The sequence below is a fragment of the Thermobia domestica genome, chromosome 17 (assembly GCF_964235325.1).
Source record: "Thermobia domestica chromosome 17, izTheDome1.hap1.1, whole genome shotgun sequence".
In the NCBI taxonomy this organism is placed as follows: Eukaryota; Metazoa; Arthropoda; class Insecta; order Zygentoma; family Lepismatidae; genus Thermobia; species Thermobia domestica.
Window position 1 is genome coordinate 104,642,884 of NC_137470.1, and position 21,431 is coordinate 104,664,314.

At 35.4% G+C, this 21,431-nt stretch overlaps 1 protein-coding gene across 8 annotated transcripts in view; it reads right to left on the minus strand.

Moving 5' to 3' along the window:
- Window positions 1-21,431, minus strand: part of LOC145674276 (BTB/POZ domain-containing protein 8-like) — a 257,841-nt gene that overhangs the window by 218,020 nt on the left and 18,390 nt on the right. For 5 of the 8 annotated variants that reach the window (XM_081744115.1, XM_081744114.1, XM_081744112.1 and 2 more), the window contains exons 2-3: window positions 6,769-6,932; window positions 4,849-5,017 (exon numbers count right to left, since the gene is read on the minus strand). The exons of 1 other annotated variant lie outside the window; for it this stretch is intronic. In XM_081744115.1, the coding sequence (XP_081600241.1) occupies window positions 4,849-5,017; window positions 6,769-6,794 (195 nt within the window). In that variant the 5' untranslated portion in view covers window positions 6,795-6,932. Of the gene's footprint in view, window positions 1-4,848; window positions 5,018-6,768; window positions 6,933-10,629; window positions 11,109-21,431 lie in introns of those variants that run through there. 2 more of the 8 variants (XM_081744117.1, XM_081744116.1) reach the window with 2 other exon arrangements.

Sequence of the window (21,431 nt, forward strand, 5' to 3'; positions counted from 1 at the left end):
TATGCCTTTACTCATTAACTTTAAGCTGCCGTCAAATAAAAATTACGAATGTTTAGAAAAACTAAACATTACTAAGAAAAAACCCTTCCAAAATACTTTTCTAAATCCGCCACTGATTCTCAGTATAAAATGATCTTCAAGGTTGTATCCGGAAGATTATCGCTAAATATATGAACGAAACGAAATACAGTATTAGTTATGCCTGTACTCATAAACTTCAAGCTCCTCCCAAATAAAATTAGGAGATTTTAGAAAATGAAACAATCAGAGAAACCCGTCCCAAAGTACGTTTCTAAATCCGCTACTGATTATTTGTATAAATTAGTATTCAAGGTTGTATCCGGAAAATTATTGCTAAATCGTTGCACAGCTACAGTATAACAGAAATGTGGAAGTACGGTTAGACGGATATATTGAAAAACGTACGCTTTGACGGATATATAGAAAGACGTAAGTTTAACTTCTGCGTTAGAAGCTAGAGTACTAAGCTCTTAGAAATGAAACAGACGACAAACTGAAATGATATCGAGAAGAAAAAATATCGATAACTCAAAAGTTAAAATAAAGTTAAATAGCCTCTAAAATTGCCCTCAAATACTACATTCTTCATGTTAGCTTTAATTCGTAAAACATGTGCTCCATCCATCTTGATAGTGAATTTTAGAGCGAAATATGGCATTTAGGTCATGGAATTCTTATCTAAGTATAGAATATACTATAAGAAAGCTATTTAGATAGAAAAATCATGAAAATGAAAAAAGCCAAAATTTCCAAAATTCTCGTTTTTTTCCCAAAAAAGCCGGCTTTTTATGTGAGAAAAACCATCGATTCAAAAAAGCCGGCTTTTTTGCATCTCTAGCTACAAGTCTGGATCTTTGATAGATACTGTACCAGCCCTTCCAATTGTGAAAACCACTGCCTCAGAGTAATCCAGTATAAAGTGATGCCAGAACCAGTGAACATAATCTTCTCAAATACTTCCTAAATTATACTATTATTTAGATTAACCACTCAAGAACTTTTGACATGTTGACACGTCATATGGTGTGAAGCGCAGTGGGTTTGGCGTATGTAAACGTCCCGACAGAGTTCAGTTTTCACTTAACGTTTGTATTGTCTGCAAATTTTTACTGATCTACTTTTGTGAATTTTTAAAACTGAAATGGGCTGTAGGAGGCATCGTAGAGTTTCAAATACCCACTCTAGGATCGCGAATCGGAGAGGAAGGTAATCACTTGAGTGGTTAAGAATTATAATGAGAACGTATGGAAATTAACATGAACAGTACTTAATCTAGATTGTTTTGCACGAAACTACCTAGTTATATCATAAATACTGTCACATGTTTGAATGTGAATAACACCGAGAGTATTAACACCAAGGCAATTTAATTTGGTCATGTTTTACATTGATATGTTGTACATCTGACACACGAATCATTTTTCGTAATGTCCCCCCTTGGCCTTGATGCAGGCACGAAGTCTGTCCGGCCATTGGTCAATGGCATTACGCACCACGTCCATGGGAAAATAGTTCACTGCTCGGGTCAAGGATTGTTTCAGACTGTCGACATATGGATGCCGTTTATGGCAGATCTTTGCCTGAAGGACTGCCCAAAGTTTGTAGTCCAATGGGTTAAGGTCCGCGCTGCTAGAAGGTCAATCAGCGGTAGAAATGAAGTCGGGGATGTTCCGTGCCAACCACTTCTGGGTTGTTTTCGCTTTGTGGCCTGGAGCGGAATCCTGCTTGAAGGTCCACCTTTTTCCACGGAACATGGTAGCAGACAGTGGTTTCACTATAGATGTTAGCACTGTGTCCTGGTACACCTTGGCAGATGTTTTAACACCTTTTTTTTTTTTTGCAAAAATGCAGCTGGGTTGTGTTTGAGTAGCTCACTCCCCACCAAACCATCACTGAGGCAGGATGATGTGCCCTCTGAGCCCTTTTAGCTACCTCAGCAGCTGCAGTAGATGACGTGGCATACACACGGTCATTTTGGGCGTTGTAAGCCTGCTCAATTGTGAACACCTTTTCGTCAGTGAACAGAATCTTTCTGTGCAGATTGTTGGCGTAACGCCGCAACAGTCTCTTTGATTTAAGGACCCTCTGCGACATTAATGTTTGGGTCAGAAAGTGACCAGTCCGCCTCTTATACGTCCGTAGATTTAGGTCACTCCTGAGAACACAAGACAAGGAATTTCTGCTGATGTTCATCTCAGCAGCCATCACACTTTGTGTTCGAACAGGATTTCTTCGAATTCTTGCTGCGACTGCTTTCTGGACCTGCGGGGTTCGTACCGTTCGTGGTCTGCCACACCTTGCGCGGTCAGCTGCCGTTCCAGTCTCGGTGTATCGCTGTATGGTGCGATACACGAATCTCTTGCTGATTTGTAGAGGTTTTAGGAGGTTGAAAATCTCACCTGCTGTCTTCCGGACCTTGTGTAGTGCAATTACTGCTACACGATTTTTGTAATCGCCCCACTCCATCAGAACTCAGTACAATATCAACGTATGTCATGAACAGTCAAACACACACTACATGCATCTTCCGCTTTATACCCAGATGGCAGCACTGTGCCACTCCGGATGCCTACAGTGCCATTCCAAACTTTGTGACAGTATTTATGATTTAGGTAGAATAGAACGCTTGAATCATCGTTCACTTAGTTGAAGTATTTACCATGTCGTCTTACTATTTATGGGTGGACAAATACCATGTGCGTCGGTTTTCTCGGGTTTCTCTCATTTTCTCCTACTTTCTTCATTCCACTTATTTTCATTCTCATCATCACCGTCTCCTTTAGACTTTGCGGCATAACCTCCATACATAGTGAGGTAGTAGTTCCACATCTATGGTGACCAAATTTCACGTGACATTAATATTTCGTTTTCATATTCTATGTAAGGATGAAAAGCAGTCCTGGTCATTCTAAGGTATCATACCAGCATTTCTCTGCTCAAAATAACGAAAATAAGTGTAAAGCTCTCAGAATTCAGGAAGTGCCATCAAAATTGATGTATTTCCGCAAATATGTATATTTTACTAATCGAAAATTTGGGTACATGATAGATGCTAATTTCTTTAAAAACAAGATATACCGGCAATTTTCTTATAGTGTGTTTTGATCTAGAACAGAGTTATGCCTTTATGACAGATTGAACTTGAGAAAAGTATCGGAACTTTTAATGTGGATCACAATTTTACAACACTCTTATCCGTTCAAACATAGCGTTTGTGGCCTATACAGAGGAATTACGGTCAATAAAAGCGTCTGAAGAAAGGTTTTTCTTAGTTTATTTGTGTTGCGTGAAGAAAGCCTGTAGTAGTTGGTATCAAGACGTATAAGTTTTGTAAAATATATTCCACAAAAATATGTTAATTTTCGTGAAAATACTCACAAAAAATAAGATGAAGTGAAGAAAACCTGCGGGAATATGGTACACTTCAAAGAAAAAGAAATCTCTTAACAACGTGAGTTTTCAAGTGCCTATCAGGATACACAAAAGTGAATTTCGTGGCTTTTTCAATGACATTTTCTCCATCTGAATATTAAATTTAGTTGCATAGTACTCAAATAAAAATACATCTTATACATACAGTAAGAAAAATATTTCAATCTTAAAAAAATAAAAATAAAAATAAAAAACTATAAAGGCAAGTGATGTACGACTACATATTGAGACTTATTTTTACTTAAAACAGGAAACTCATGAGTTCTTTAAAACTCACCTTTAGCTTTACAGATGGTCATAATCAGCTGTACAACCATGCTCTACAACTTATTACTTTCACTATGTTCAATTTCTATATTTTCTATGCATAAAGCACCCTATCATTACACAAGTTCAAATCTTACATAGCTTATTTTGTGAACATCTTTATTTAACTAAGAACATTAAAACTCATTAAACTAAAATTATTAAATATTATTATTTCATATACACTAATTACCAGCAGGCACAGAACAATAATGGGATAACGTGTAAGAATTTGGCCGCTCGATTTGCGGTGACTAGAAAAACAATCTTTCGCTTTATGGTAGTCAATGATTTAAACCCGTGTGATCTTATCCTAGATAATATTTAATCAAAAAATAATAAAATAAATAAAATAAAACTCTTTCTTATCAAGTTGAAATTTTAATTTCACTCCAAAATATTAAGTCTCCTAAGTAGGTTGTGGGAACATGTCCTTCTGTGGGACCATTTTTTAAAACAAGACTGTATATACAGCACACCAAAACTTCATTTGAAATATCCACCGTTACAGAAATATGTCTACAAATTGCCAGCAGACAGGGGTTTAATGTATAAAGCACCAAACTCAGAAATATCGTGCTGGCCCGAAAATTGTATGATATTTTGTTTTGCACTAAAATAGTTTTCTAAAATCATAGCTTGTATTGCAGAGCCAACCCCTTTACAGTTTGAAAAAAAGAAAAAAGTTTATTTCATACCATCTGTATCACTTTCCTGCGACAGTGTTGTGTCGTTGCATGACTCGTCAAGGTCCGACGTATACAAGAAACAGTTAGTGGTAATACGCCATGTTGTGGTTTGATTCGATTAACAATTACAATTTGTTATTAATAATGTTTACTATCCTTCTACGAGATACTCAAATGGGATTACGGTAGAAGAAAGTGCGCGTTATGCACACTTCAATACATGTATTCAGTGGTAAGTTATTAGGAATTTGAATAACCAAAGAATATATCGTTCGAATATAGGATTTTGATACTACTAGTACATTCTTTCTGAAAATACTGACGAAAAACTATTTGTAGAAGAATAAGCTCAGTTGATTGATTCTACATACCGGTACATGAGGAAACATATTTCACGTACCTTATGGAAGAAATGGCAGTATTTCACCTTTAAGGTATACATTATAACTTCCTTAAGACCCAGCATATCAGCTAATGTAGCTAATTCCACAATGTTAATGGAGTCAGGTATATTACTTGTACCACTATAGATATGGCACAATGCGAAATGGACCGCGTTGTAAGAGAACCTGAAATTTGATTAACAATACACATACATAAGTTCAATAATAAGCGAACGGGATATTGTTAACCTTATTTAATCTATTTTAGGCGATATTACAGAAAAAAATATGAATTTGAAATCAACAAACAGAATGCATATTAGTTACCAAAGAACATTTTTTAGGAAAAAGAAAATCCAAGAAAACTCTAATAACTTTTTCGTGCTTTTGTCATAACCTATACGCTATCATAAAACGTTATAATCTTAAAATGTATATAAAGAACTGAGTGTAGATTTTACTAGTGATGCTCCTTGAATACATATGTGCTAAATAAATAAACAAATTATTTTCAGATACTGATGTTTGTCGTAAGAAATCCATCATATTTTAGTGTCAAGACAATACCGTTTCAAGAAATGCAACTACAGTATGCGGCAAAACAAACAGTACTGAAATCACATCGCTGGCATTTATTTATTTTTTGTACAACATAATGAAACATAAGAAAGGTTGTCAAATGGATGTTAACTAAATGTTACTCAACACATATTGTAAATTTACAAGGAATCATTCCTGTACATCATGTGTTCAAAATGTTGAACATTATGTCGCCCATATTCTTTATAGCGGTCCTGTAGATCGATGAACATGTTAGTGAACACGGTTTGGTGGAATGACAAAGCAAATCACCGAATCTTTTCTCTTAACTCCGGTATAGTGGTAGGAAGTTATCTGTTCGGAAAATTGCTTCCTTCAGCATAACCCGTATGTAGGCATCTGGAGTCATACGGTGAGGGGAGTGGGAAAGATATGGAAAATCCGTTCCACAGGAAATCAAGCGATGTCCAAACTCTTGTGAGCAGAAGGGTAAGTGACTCACTTGCAGTGTGGGCAATAGCTCCGTCTTGCTGCATCCATTGTTATTGTAACGACAGATTTTTCGTGCGGTAAAAGCCCCACAAATCATGCAAGACAGGGTCAATAATCAACTGTCGATTGATGTAGCGATCAAAGTACACGTGGCTTTTCATCACTGAACCATATGTTACTGATAAAATCTTCATTTTCATATGCTATAGCTAACACTCCAGAGCAATACAGTAGACGTCCACGCTAATCTCTTGCAGTGAGACGCTGCCCCACACCGTACGAGCGGAAATATTGCTCGACAATAAGTACCTCCTCTTCTGTTGTGGGGGCCGCGGTGGCTCAGTGGTACAGCGTTCACCTCTGGTGCTTGGGGTCCCGGGTTCGATCCCAGCCCCCGCCAAGTGAACTTTGTAGTGGACAAACACCGTGTGCGTGGGTTTCCTCGGGGTTCTCCCGTTTCCTCCCACTTTCTTCATTCATTTCTCATCATCACCGTCTCCTTTAGCCTAACCGGCATAACCGTGGGATGTAAAACTCAAAGATTTCATTTCATTTCATTTCATTTCATTTTTCTTCTGTTGTAACACTATCTTCGCACCAACTGCACACTGCACTAGTCCACGCACAACTGAGCACACATGTGGCACTCACAGCTCATACCACATAGCATCTAAGCGCCACCCGTATGCGAATTTCAGTACTTTGCAGCATACTGTATATACATAATTGGTGTTGTATTGGTTTATTTCTGAAGAACAAATACAATTTAAGCATTTGCATTGGTCAATATGTCAGCGTGAGAATTTCTCTGTATTTTCATGTTTTATCGAAAAATCCTTTTTCCTAAATTTACCTAAGAAATTTCCCTAGATCACGGAAGTTTCACTCAAACTATGAACACTGACCTCACTTTAACATTTTCCGGCGTCATAGAATGATGACATTTCGCAAAGCGACTTGAGTCGAATGACAATACGATGCTCCATTGTTACTTTTATATATTTCTGTATTTTTATTAAGTTATTAATACTGCTCTCTGCTAATTGCATTTCCCATTTCGTCATGAGACCTAAAATTAAAACATTACAACATGCAGGAGATCCTTTTAAATTACTTTTCACATTGTGAAAGTCGTGCACATTGTTGGTCAAGCTTTGTTAAATTAGGAATTATGACAGTACCGGCAATTTTCATGTATCAATGTTTGCTTTACATCAAGGAAAACAATCATATTTACAATCAATTCGGGTACTCTCATACTTACCAACCTAGAAACAAGAACCGTTTAGGATTATATAGATGTGAATATACTACGACACAAAAGACCTTTTACTATATGTCAGTTAAATTTTATAATGTTCTTCCTATATTTTTAATAGAACTTCTATTTATGGCCTTTAAAAACAAGTACAGAAATTACTTATTAATAATTGTATACATAGTGTAGAAGAATTTTTTGAACTCAAAATTGATAGTTAAAATATTTTGCGCCTGTTATACAGTGATCTTTATTTATATTATGGTATGTTATATATGTAACCCTAAAATTTTCAACTTCTAACTATCTGACGATTGTAATGCATCTGATGTTCTCAGATGTCCCTGCAACAAAATGTATTATTATTATTAAAATAGATTTGGAGAACTGATTGAATGTGACAATATCTTGTAAGTAATAAATAAAAGATAATGATTTCCTAAAATCTAAATCCTAGTAAAAAGTTGAAAAAATAAATCATTAGTAAGGAAAGCATAAAAACAAAATTCCTTTTTTCTAAGAAAATTACTCTTGAGAAACGTATTTATGCATAACTCAGAAGAAAAACATAGCAGCGCTCTCATATGTTTATATTAGTTGTAATCTAAATTGTGTACGAAAGGACGGGTAAACTTTACAAGACACGCTCCAGTTGCGCATCGATAAGTAGGGCCCTTTTAAAAAGTATAGTAGAGTAGGACAGGGTAGAGTAGAGTAAGATATAAATAAGTAGGGTAAGGGTTACGAACGGGTTAGCTTAAGGTTAAGTAAGTTTGGATCCATTTTCATAAAATTATTAGTGTGTAATTTCTCGTTTCTGAGCAAGTATACCTGCTGGAGTGGGCTCCTTGTTGTTAACTCGTGATAAAGTTAACCAGAAAAGACTTCTTATTATAGTCAATCAAAAATATTCTTGCACGGAATTTAGTATCTCCCCGACTCGTTTCGTGGCTCCAGAACCGAATACCATGTTTCTCTCTAAATTGTGATAAAGGTAGAAAAGAAACGGGCCTTGCCGGGCTTTTAACTCCCTTCGCTCGCTCAGCTATATTTTGTGAAATAATTAATAGGCCTACTTTAGATCTTATATGTGCAAGATTGAGGGAGATACTAAATATCAGCCGTATTTTTAAAAGTAAATTTCTCAAAAAGTATTCTTAAGATTTATTTTATTCCTGAAAGAAAATATCTTTTTTTTTAAATATTTTATTTTAAAAAAATATATATTTATGTGTGAGCTTAAAAGTTATAAGGGGGTATCACAATAAAATAATTTTTTAAGCTGAATAATAGGTCATTCTTCATTAAATCTTTAACCCTTTTAAATTCTCGCCTTTTTAGGCGTTTTTCTTGAGTCTCAGATAATCAGCAACAGCGTCATCCCTGTTTATCCTAGGATCATGGTTTATACCTCGTTTTTCTCAGAATGGAACAGCCTTTCAAACGGTATCACTTACATGTCCCTATAATATGCCCGAAGAGAATTATTTGAGGGAAAACCGGTTTTTTTTTTTTACCAAAAAAAAAACTTCTTCAAAGTTTGGGGCCCCCTGAGGCTCTAACGGGTCTGCGCACAAACCTCCAAAAATTTGGAAAAATACTACGTGGTGTACTAATTACTTGTGACAAATTCAAATTTCCTGTCTTGAATAGTAAGGGCGGGAAATTTTTTTACCCATGTTGAGAGAGCATCAAAAAACGCCCAAAATTTCCCTAACATGCACCCTACAAATTTTAAAAAATTTCTGACACGCTCCTAATAATCGTAAAATTATGGTTCATACGTCGTTTTGTTCAGAATGGAGTAGCCTTTCAGATGCTATCACCCGCATGTCCCTCGGATATCCCTAAGGAGGGAAAAATTGAGGAAAATAGGGATTTTTGCTGAAAAAATCCCTTTTTTCCGGTTTGGAGCCCTCTGACGCGACCCTGGGTAAACACAGAGATCCAGAAATCACTTTCAAAAATACTACGTAGTGTACTAATTGCTTGTGCCAAATACCAATCTCGTATCTTCAACACTAAGGACGGGAGGAATATTCCCAGAATGTCCCAGAATACCCTATATAAATTTCAAAAATTTCTTGACACGTCCCTAATCATCGTAGGATCACGATTCATGAACCATTCTCTTCAGAATAGAGCAGGGTTCCAGATTGTATTACCCTCATGTCCCTAAGGAGAGGAAAATTGAGTAAATAGGGATTTTTGCTGAAAAATCCCTTTCTTCCCGTTTTGGGGCCCTCTGGTGTGGCCCTCGGTAAACATAGAGATATGGAAATCACTTTCAAAAATACTACGTAGTGTACTAATTACTTGTGCCAAACACCAATTTCCTATCTTGAATACTAAGAACGGGACGGGAAAAATATTTCCCGCTTCTGCGAATATTTCCGAAATTTCCGAAGGATACTATACAAACTTCAAAAATTTCCTGACACGTCCCTAATTATCGTAAGATGATGATACATACGTCGTTCTCTTTAGAATAGAGTAGGCTTATAGACGGTATCACCCGCATGTCCCTAGGACGTTCCTAAGGAGGTTACAAGTGAAGAAAATAGGGATTTTGCAGAAAAAAATCCCTTTTCCCAGATTTGGGGCCCTCTGGCGCGGCCCAGGGTTAACATAGAGATCTGGAAATCATTTTCAAAAATATTACTTATGATACTAATTACTTGTGCTAAATACCAATCTCCTATCTTCAATACTAAGGGAGGGAAAAATATTTTCCTCTTCTGCGAATATTTCCGAAATTTCCCAAGGATACTATACAAACTTTAAAAATTTCCTGACACGTCCCTAATTATCGTAGAATAGTGATTCATACGTCGTTCTCTTCAGAATCGAGTAGGCTTTCAGAAAGTACTACTGAAATGTCCCTATCATGTAGCCGAGCGGAGCAAGAATCACGAAAGTGGGATTTTTGGTCAAAAAATATCCCTTTTTTACCCTTTTGTCCCTCTGAACCCGCCTTCTATGTTGACGAAGAGATCCGAAAAAATTCTCATAAAAACTAATTAGTTCACTGATTGTTTGGGGAAAATGTTAGGATTCTAGGATTAAAGAGAAGCTCACCAAAAAATGTTGAAGTTAGACCTCAGTAAAAAAAGGGAATTTGTAAAATGATGACGTCATATCCCCCTATGTTCTGACGCTTGGAAGCGTATAGACCCTTCCAAGGCTTTCTTGAATGCCTCCTCTCTTGGAAAATTAAAAAAAAAAACGGAACTAAATAGCATTCTTAGTTCTCTTTTAATCGAATCTTTAAGACACTACAATATCGGTCGAAAACGACCGAAAAAACTTAAAAGGGTTAAGGCTAGCCAAACTACACTCTTTCCATATCGACAAATAGTATTAACACAGCATACCGAAAATTCAATCTTTAATAATAATAATAATAATAATAATAATAATAATAATAATAATAATAATAATAATAATAATATAATAATAATAATAATAATAATAATAATAACAATAATAATAAAAACAAGACACTTACTCAGTTATTTATTATCGTTTCCTTAAGCTTCTGAAAACTCTTACACGAGAAAGGACTTTTTCGACATTTTAGCTTTTCGATGAGCAAGTAATGTTTTCTGCTTATGTAATTTATAATTTCCGTCTTTTCTCTTATGATTATTATTTTTCATCAAAAAGCAAGAACTTATACAGTTATTGTCAAATGTAGTAAAATTAGAAGTTAATTCCATTTTCTTAGAATTAACCTGAGAACAGAAAACTGTCCACGGAAAGTGCAAAGGGTGAAAACTGAAAAGTGCAAATATTTGTGAAAAAAAAAACTATGCTGTATTCTCGAAAACTGTCAAACACTGTTAGGTAGAAAAATGGTTTGAATTATAAATCTATACGTAGCTCTTGTGATAGACGAAACGAATAAGTTCACTTAGCGTAATGGAAATATTTTTTTAGACACGATTATAAACAAACCACACTTTCTCTTTCGTGTTCACTGCTTAGTTTTACCACTAGATGGCAGGCCAATTGATTATTTAGCTGACAAGCCAGCTGCGTTTAGATGCTCTCAGCTACAAGTGTAAGAAACTTCAAGAAATATATCGAATAATAGCAAGTTGTAGTTTATTTATTTATTACTTATGTAATGGAGAATTTAATGTTGATTGATTACAACGAGATTAAAATTATCTCAGGAAATTATCTCATGTTTAAATGCTTTTAATATGCTGAATTATCGTTGTTGGGGATTCCCCACTCTACTTTTATTTTTTAACATTATACGCTTGTTTAACTAATGTTCATTAGCGGGTTTTCAAAACAATTTTCGCTTCAATGCAATGGTGTATATTATAATCAATTATTCCGCTCTCTGTCTTTCCCTCTCTCTCTCTCTCTCTCTCTCTCTCTCTCTCTCTCTCTCTCTCTCTCTCTCTCTCTCTCTATATATATATATATATATATATATATATATATATATATATATATATATATAAAATTGAAAATCATTATGTTTAGGTTTGCCAGACGTTCCGGTTTTCCGGGACAGTCCCGGTTTTCAATGAAAGAATTAACTGTCCCGAAAAAGGCTTTCGGGACGCCTGTTTGTCCCGGTTTTGTGAATAATGCTGATGTGAAAAGGGTATTCTCTCTCATTAATGTGCAATGGAAAGAGGAGAAGTAGTCTGTATGTGTCAACAATTGAAGGAATAATTAAATATGTGTTGAACTATCGAATGAGCTGCTTAGAATTCTTTGATTATGTGGGTGAATATTTGATTAGGGGTAAAATCGTGTCCCATTCAGCTTTCATTGTATTTTGAACAAATACATGTTATATTTACCTTCCTGGTATTCCTCATGAACTTTTACGAGCGTTATAATATGGTTTTTGCATTAGCATCTATTCTTTGTATTTTTTTTAAATATGTTTTTACTTAGATGTCATTACCGCAACGTGTCCTCACTAACAAGTTGTCAAAATACATAAATGTTTGTGTCATTTTATTTTTAAATAATCGACACATTCAAGAGAATATACATTGCTCCTCATTACTCCGATGAATAAAATATTCCACCTTTAATTTTATTTATTTTATCTATCTATTAAAATGCTACAGCAGCAATTAAAAGCGCCTGAGCTCCAACCTATAACTTTAGCTTTCAAATCTTTCATTTACGGTTATGTGTGATTTCACGTTTAACAGAGACAAACATTTTAAGTATTTGTACTTTAAATAGTCTAAATTAGTTAACTATATCTTTTTCATAAAGTTTATGATATAAAATTATTGTTCAAAGCCTTTGTATTTTCATAAGCCTTCTCTAAAATCAATGCATGTAAATTGTACTTCCATCTTCCGAGTTCTTTTAAACTATATGTTGAGGACGTTTATATGTTTGTGGTCAATCCTTCCGACAATGAGATCTCGAAAACTACAAGCTCTAGAAAGATGATGTTTTCACTGATCGAATGGAAATTTTGCGTAGATTGTCCAGTTCTAATTGAATATAAAAAAAAACATGGCCATTATTTCTTTATTACATTTTTAGGGTACACTGGAAGCGTTGAAATAATAAAAAAAACTAAAGCACCATATCCTATGCGTTATACAATCCAACACCATATTGTTGTATATTGGGGTTGTATATGTCTCAGGCATTTCTTTCATGGCCAAATAGTAATGAAAAAGAAAGGATAACCATTTCTCGAGTCTAAGATAAATCTGTATTTTTTGAGTGTTTTGCCCAATGAACACCATATATAACTAACATTATAATTAATTGTATATGTAATGTATTTGCTTATTACATACTGCATGCAAGAAGAAAGAAAACACTGGTCATACATGAATTAGAAACTCCAACCGGAAGTAGGCTCAAATCTTGCAAACGGTGCAAGATATTGAGAAAAAATAATCGAAAAAAACTCCCCTTTATGATACCCCTTGCCGATTTTTTTTTTTTTATCAAGAGGTCTTCCACTTGTGTCTGTAAAGGGACATGCACATATGTTGTGAGGAATGAGAAAGAGATTTATGCTCATATGCGAATGATGCGCTGTGTAGAGAGCGCAGGTTCAGCTAGTTGTTTGTAAAATCTCAGTCTCCAGCTTAGTATGTCATTACCGCAGAAAGTTGACAATTGAATTATTTAGCAACTTGGAACTGGTAACATTGAAGAAGTAACAATTGAATAACGATTTGACATCCTAGTTGTGTGTGGTGTACGCGAAAGTTCACGTGTAAGGTATATTATTGAAGATTTATTGTGCTTCAAACTTCTATGTTTGGGTGAGCATTTTTATTCAACGTCGTTACCACAACCTGTGTTTTGCTTAAGAATTTTTGTAATTATAAACCTTTTTACGAAGTTACATTATATTGTAATGCATTATATGTGTCCAACTTACCTCATGGTCGTCATTTAACAATGAACAAAGACAATAGGGATTTATTGTGGTTTGTCGTCACCGTAACTGTCATTACCACAACATACATTTTTGTTTTGGTAATGACATAGAAGTGCGATAATGGCTATTGAAGTACATAAACGTGTTTCTACTGTATAGCATAATTATTTATGGTATGCTTTTTCTTAATAAAATATACAAATTATGCAGATCACATCTTTATACTAGAGGGAAGCAAACTACTACTATTCATGCCATTTAAACTGCCAATTACAGCGTTTATGAATTAACTACGAATTTGACAACAAGTCCTAGACTCAGTGACGGTACCAAAATTAAATAGGCGATGGGGAAGATACAAAAATTTCTTTCGAAAGTAGGGAGCCTAACATCTGTAATATATCAACCAGAAAACATTAAAAATATTGTCTTATTTATTTTATCTGTAGGGCAACTTGTGTCTTAACACCCTCTTAGGGACTTAAGCCCCACCTAGCTCCATCTTGTGCTATCACAGTGTAATGTTACATTTGAAACGTTTCATTAATATTAGGTGGTAGATTATTTTTTTTTTAAATTAGAAGTTTGCTGTTTAGTTTTAATTAATATTCTTATGTAAGGGTATTCACTAATTTCGTAATAATTTCTTAAAGTCTATTAATGGTTTCTCACAAACGTGCTATACTATACCACGTCAAGCGTTGGCTGTTAAAAGGCGAGCTGCTTGTTATAGAGCAAAATTAAAGGAATATTCAATAAAATGGCAAAAGTACTTGAAGATGGAAAGAGAAAGATACAAAGAAAGGATCAGTAAGAAGAAGTTGAAACCTGTAAATGAGAGAAGCCCAAGAGAGGAAAAAAGACAACGAAAACAGTGGAGAGAGAACCAAAGAAGGAAAAGAAGCAAAGACACATGTTTATCAAATATTATCAGAGAAACTCCACCAGCATCTCCTCCGTCATCAGAATGAACGTAAGTTGTACAGCCTATGATACAAAAAATATAGGTAATAACTTAGCATGTGCCTATTGCAGTTTAGCTTTCCTTGTTCTGTTGTAGTTTAGTGATTTTGGTCGTTTTCTTTTGGAAGGGCAGAAAGAACAAGACATGGGAACCAATACCGGGTTTATATGCGTCTTTAGGTAAGGTAACGAATGGTGATGGTATTCTATGTGGTGTAAAGGTATCGAAAACCATTAACCTTCTCCTGAGAACATGTTCCAGGGTGGTGAGTACCTGAACCATGGGCGGCGATTAGGGGGGGCAAAGGGGGGCAGTTGCCCCCCCCACTTTTTTGAAGCAACCCATTAATGTATATACCGTAGTTTCATTTGGAAATATAAAGTTTATGTATGTATTACTGTTTCATAAGAAAAATGGTGCTATGTAACATTTGTCGCTGCGTGAGTACGTATTGGTTGTCTTCCCGTGAAGTTAAGAATGCTACAGGAATTGCGTTTTAAGTGAGACGGAAAACAACCCCAAAATTAACCTATCGGAGCACAACAATTCGAGAATACTTTCAATCCACAGGTATAGAAGCCAAACCTGCTAAATCCATTTTCAGTTTTGTCAGGAAACGAAGAAGTGATGTCCTTAGATTTCAGAATTGTTTAACAATTTTCTTGTTTAGAGGCCCCTACTTAATACAAATGAGTGAAATCAACCATTAAACAAAAAAAGTTGTTCAACAATTCTGAAAACATGAGGGCGTCACTTTTTCTTCGTTCCCAGGCAAAATTCAAAAATGGATTTAGCAGGTTTTGCTTCTAGATTCCTTCTTACAAGGGGTCGATATGTTAGTCAGCCGCTTTGAAACTAATTGAGAGAACATTTAGCAAAAACACGTATTTCACAAGTTATTCTTTAATTGCACAAAAATTGACAATTTCTAAAATGTCTTCTCTTCTTTCTAAAGTAAGGAATATTGATTAAAAAGAGTGTAATAAGAAACAACTTCTACCTTTTCCATTGTTTTGTAATGTAATATACGAGTGAAGTGGTGTGTTTAGGGGTGTAACTGTATATACAATTAAATTTAGTGAATTCAACATAATTATAGGTTTTAGGATTATTTTGTATAGCTGGAGTGTAGAGTGATTCTAAGTATTGTTGTCTTTTGATGTGTTCCAAGAAAGTGAAAACTGCACCTATTGGCAAGGAACATATTTCGGGAAACTGCAAAAGCAAATATTGCTTTAAGTGTCGTAGCATATGCTTTAGTATTTACTGTTTTTCATTTTCTAAGAGTAATAAAATGCATTTAATAGCATGTGTGGAACTAAAAATTAAGTTGTTCAATTATCCCCAGTTTCAGTATAGCATCTACAGAACAAGACTCCTTATTCATTACTATGATTAATATTATTATTTCTATTTATTTGGTTTTCAAATTTGTTATTAAATAATCTGATTACACAATTTTCCAGACAGAATTCTAAGATGTTCATGACCACGAATCAAATCTCTTCTTACATTTTCGTTATTTCAGAGTAAAGGTTTAGTACCTACTTGCGTTGGTTTTGTCAATTTACTTAAAATATGAAATACGATATACAGTATTTTAACTTTAAAATATAGTATCCTATTAGTTATATAACCTTTCGTGAAACAAAGTGTTGGAAACAACCAGGAAAACTAAGATTGATATACACATATTGAAATCATGTCTTGCCCCCCCACTTTTAACGTCCAATCGCCGCCACTGACCTGAACAATTATGACTTCACCGCTACCCATCACGAAAATAAAGTAGATGTTTAGAATACGCCTGATAAGATAATGTCCATTAAAAAATATTACATTTGAGTTGTTCAATATATTCATAAACGAATGAAACAGGATAACTCAGAATTTACAATAATTGAAGACTCGCTGTAGAAAACAATATAAGTGTTACCTTGAAATTGTTTCACTTATTTTTTAATACGTTTATGCTTTAGTTAGATTTTCGTACACAGCTTCACTTTCTTATATGCTAGTTTGTATTTCTGAGAAATAGTATTTTCTATTTAGTGACGCTTGGGCACAATTTATTGTCTTTTGTCTCTACTGCTACAACAAATATTGTTTTTGGCACTTACACTTTCATCTACAGCGAGACTTCAATTATGTAATAGCCACAGAAAGACATGCAATGTTCTTATAGTTCACTAATTCTCATTTTTGAAAAAGAAAAACTGATGACAGCAGGGACGGCGTTAAGGGTGGGCGACCGCCCACCCGATGGATGGCCTCGCCCACCCATCCGCCCACCCCAACAGAAGTAGAATAATGAAGGTGACCAGTGCCGGATTTAAGTTTGATGGGGCCCTAAGCTATTGAAGATAATTTTTTTAGTTTTCTTTTTCAGCGACAAAATTTCGCTTTTTTTGTTTGAATATATGTTATATGGTAATTTATGGACCTAATACATATCTAAATACGTTTTCATATATATATTTCGTTAACTTAACTTACTGTTTTGAATACATTACAGAAAAACTGTAAAATTTGTAAAATTAGCGGTAGTTTAGTTTGGTTCCAATAAAGCCCCTTGCCGATCTTCTCTGTTTTCTTTTTGCACCAACTATGATCAAGGCTCCACGCCATGCTTCTACAATATGTGGAGACCGCATCATTTCTCCTTTCAAGTTGTTTCTATTCAGTTGGGTAAAGTTTGAAAGGTTTCAGGGATCCGGGTAAGTAAATACAGTCTGAATATCATCCAGAGTTAGTAATTACTGCCTGAAGCTCAAGTAATCGTGTGAGGTTTTTCCAGGTCAGGTTACTAGGGTAACTCAAACTGGAATGCAACCCTCGAAAATTACACAAGGTGTAATACGACACAAATTCGCTGGAAGCAGAGGCGAATCTAGAAGGTTAAAACTGAAGGAGGGGCAACTAAAACCCAGATTATGATACATATATCGTGAGTTTAATATAAACTTTCAAAAATATATAAGTAGTCTTCAATTATTTTTGTCACTCAAAAAACTGGGGGCTTAGACCTCTCCGGCCTCTAGTTAGATACGTCTCTGGCTGAAAAATCATAAAAATATCGTTTAAAAACCTAACTGTTGCAATAAAATTATTATAAAACCTATAAATGTAGGTGGCCTCTTTTTACTGCGACGTGAAAAGATGTTGGTACCTTGCGTTGCTATGTAGTCACTAGTGCCGATAACCTAATGCATTCAGCCTGCTGCATACTAACTTACACAAGGTAAATTCGGGCAGTTCTGAACGTAACAATACATAGAATACTGTTAATATATACAAACGAACGACTCATATGCCTAGAACAAATGGATGAAATTACTATGATTCGTGCTTCTATTCTTTCCTTTAGTCAGGGGCGGATCCATTCTAAATGTTGGGGGAGGCACTCGTTAGAAATAAATAGGTTTTATTTTACGTTTATAACACAAAGGTGAAAATTCTTAGGATAGGTTTTATTTTTAAAATAAAAAATATTCAATTCTGGGGAGCAATCGCCCCCTGGATCCGCCCCTGCCTTTAGTGATCCATTATTGCACTCTATAGATCACTATATGAGCTCCTCCGTGGCTAAGCGGTTAGCGTACGCACCTTTGGCGTGGGATACCCGGGTTCGATTCCCGGTGGAAGCTCATGTGGTTCGGATTCCACGTTAATCAGTAGGTCACGTCTCATATAGCCTCGCTGCTAAAAGGGACGTTAAACTCAAAATCAACTCAACTCTATAGACCACTATGAAAATCAGTGCCAAGCTCTGAAACTTATGAAAATACTTCTGCACACTACTTTTCATACTTACGTACAGCGAGATATCTATAATTTCGCGATATAAAGATTATTGCCGCTTAGGAGTGTAATTCCGTTATATTTTACTGTTATTTCGCGAGCTTGTCGTTTCATGCCTTTTTCTTATGCATCCACTGTTACCAGACTCAATCTCTTTCCAAATAGTACGTGAAAGGGTAGCACGAGAGTCCTATCCACATACAAGATACTGTATCACTTATGCTATGAAGTCTCATTAAAGTAGCTAAGTGTAATGACTGGAAAACAGGGTCCCCATTACAAATGGGGCTCTGAAACAAGATCCCCATTACAAGCGGAGCTGGGAAACGAGAGCTCCATTATAAATGGGGCTGGGCAACAGAAATCCCATTGCAGGCGGATTGGAAAACAGGGCCCTATTACTTGCTTCCTGAGAGCTTAATTCATAACAGTACAGAACACCGTTGTTGTATGTGCGTTTTATCTTATTTGCTTTTTCTTATTATTTGGAAATGACATTACAGCCATTTTTCTTTAAATTTTTTTGGGCCCCCAAGAGAGCGGGGCCCTAAATTATAGCTTGTTTAGCTTATACGTAAATCCGGCACTGAAGGTGACATCCTGTATCTCAAAAGCAATAGGTATTACTTTGTAATGTAATAGATTGTAGGACTCTGTTTAACTCTGTAATGAACAATGATTTTAAGATACTTGTAGTAATATAATGATGCCAAAAGTCGTGATTAATGAATTAAAATTTAACACACACACACACAATCGTGCTTTGAAACGCCAGTGTTTGTATGTGCTGCACTGAGAAAAAAATGATTGTGCTTTTTAAAAAGCCGACTAAATAATGGACAGGACTGGCCAGTATTGTCTATTGTTTCATTTCAGAAAGAGAGAGAGGGGTGTAGTGCTTTGTGTCGGCGTGATATCTTCTTATAAAAGGGTTGCAACTTGCAATTGTTTACAGCAATGTACCGCATGTCTTACCCGCGTGGCATTAGACAGATTTGTAAAAACCCTTATTATAGCATTGTTGAGTTGATCTCTGTTGTGTTCAGAAGTCTCGGCGGTCGGTGCTTGTTCAGCTAATATGTCGAAAAACCCTATCAGCAATTTCTTCTTAGGCTCAGTGTCTTCCTCGTGCTCAAAGAAGCGCGATTTTCAATCCGTCGACGTTAGTCCTTCTTCAATAGAAAAAAAAAAAAAATACAAATACATTTGACAACCAGGATTCGCAATTTGAAGTGTTCGATTTCGAAGAAAGTGAAAATGAACTAGACGCTGGAGAGAGCAAAGACGACAGCATTGCTTCTGAAAATACTGATTTATATTTTTTGTCTCTTGCTTTCTTGTAATAAATCCTTCAAAGGTAAAAATGTTTGCAGTAGCCTATTTTATCCTTGTTTTACTTTACCTACTTATTGTGTACTATATTTTATGTTATTAACGAAAAGTAGAGTATTATCTGTTAGTCTGTATTGTTAGAACCTTCTTTTATTTTTATGCATTCATGTGCATTCTTGGAGGGAGAGGAGTTAAAGCTGTCTTGAACTTCATCGACTACACAGTACACACCGTTATAAAAAAAAAGAAAAAGAAAAAAACTAACTGGAAGTAGAGGTAGTGTGTCTGCCACGCGGAATTCTGTAGGTCGAGCATATAGCCACGAATTCTGTAGGTCGAGCCAGCCCATCCTAAGTCCTGCATTTATTCAGTCCCACCAGGCGATTGCCAGAATTGTACCTTCTATAAGGTCAAGACAGCAGTTTTCCACATCCTTGTTCCTCCCCTATTTCGATCTGAGCCTTAGCTAACTAAAGACTATAAAAATTGAAACTTAATTATTGTCAAAAATGTCTAGATTGCCCAGTTCTCATTTTCATTGTCCGCCCACCCAGCAACTAGGTCCGCCTCTTTCCGCCCACCCCATCAAGCGTTCCTGGCGCCGTCCCTGGATGACAGGAAAGTATATTTTGAGATAAAAGAAGTCAGAAATTAAATTTGTTCTATATGCATTACTTAGATTATAACTGCAACTTCGTTCCTTTTTTCCAGGGTCGAATGTTTGCAGGGAGCACACGGAAGACATGTGAGAAGAGAAAGACCCACTGCATATAAAAGAATTAAAGAATTGGAGAAAAATAGAAGGCACAGAAGAGAAAAGCTGGAAGGTACAAGAACGATATGAACGAACAACAATGAAAAAAAGTGAGAACTTAGCAGAGCTTAGACCTCGGAAAGAAACTAGAACATCATGTCTTCAGGTCACCGTGAGAGGGAACTAACACCGATAATGGAAGAGACGACATTCTTAAAAACAATTGAAACTCAACATTTAATGGCTCTTTGTGCATAGTCATGTACACTCATGTCCAAAATTATTGTCGCATGTTTATAAACATGTTGTTGTGGGAATATAATTTGATAACGAATTCCGCCCGGTATTTCTTAGAATGTTAGTATATGTATAATCGGCAAAGACATGTATGTGTCAAATTTCATGTGAAAAGAGCAGTAAATAAGAACTAAAATGAAAATAAAACTTTCTTGTCCATTTACCAACCTTTTGTTTTACTCATTCTAATTTCCGTATTTATAATTCTTTTCCTATGAAATTTACCACAAGTATACATTTCCCGACTACACACATAGTATCAGCATTAAAAGTATCCTGCAAAACCATTATCAAATTAGGTTTATATTCTTACAAGAACACAGTTATAGATATACGACAATAATTTGGGACATTAGTGTACATGGACAAATCATATTTAAGTCCAGTAAAAAATGACGTAGAATATAATTACGAAGTTCAGTGCATGAAGTCTGTTGGCAAAAATAGATTCTTTTACCTCCAAAGCCTGATATTTTGTGGTATGAAAGAGATGATATTGTAGATTTCAACCTATCTGAACCTCAGCATGTAAGCAGGATAAGAGGACATGTTCAAATTAATCCAATCCTGTGGAAAGACTTTTGTATTACAATTTGTAGTGGACATCAACTGTTGAGTTGTTTTTTATTTATGTTTGTCATTACCACATAGCATTGTGCCATTACCACATAGTATTTTGTCATTACCACATTATGTCATTCCCACAACGGACCAATAATTTGTAGTTAATATGTAACGTAAGAAGGTATCAGCTACAACAAGGCTCTA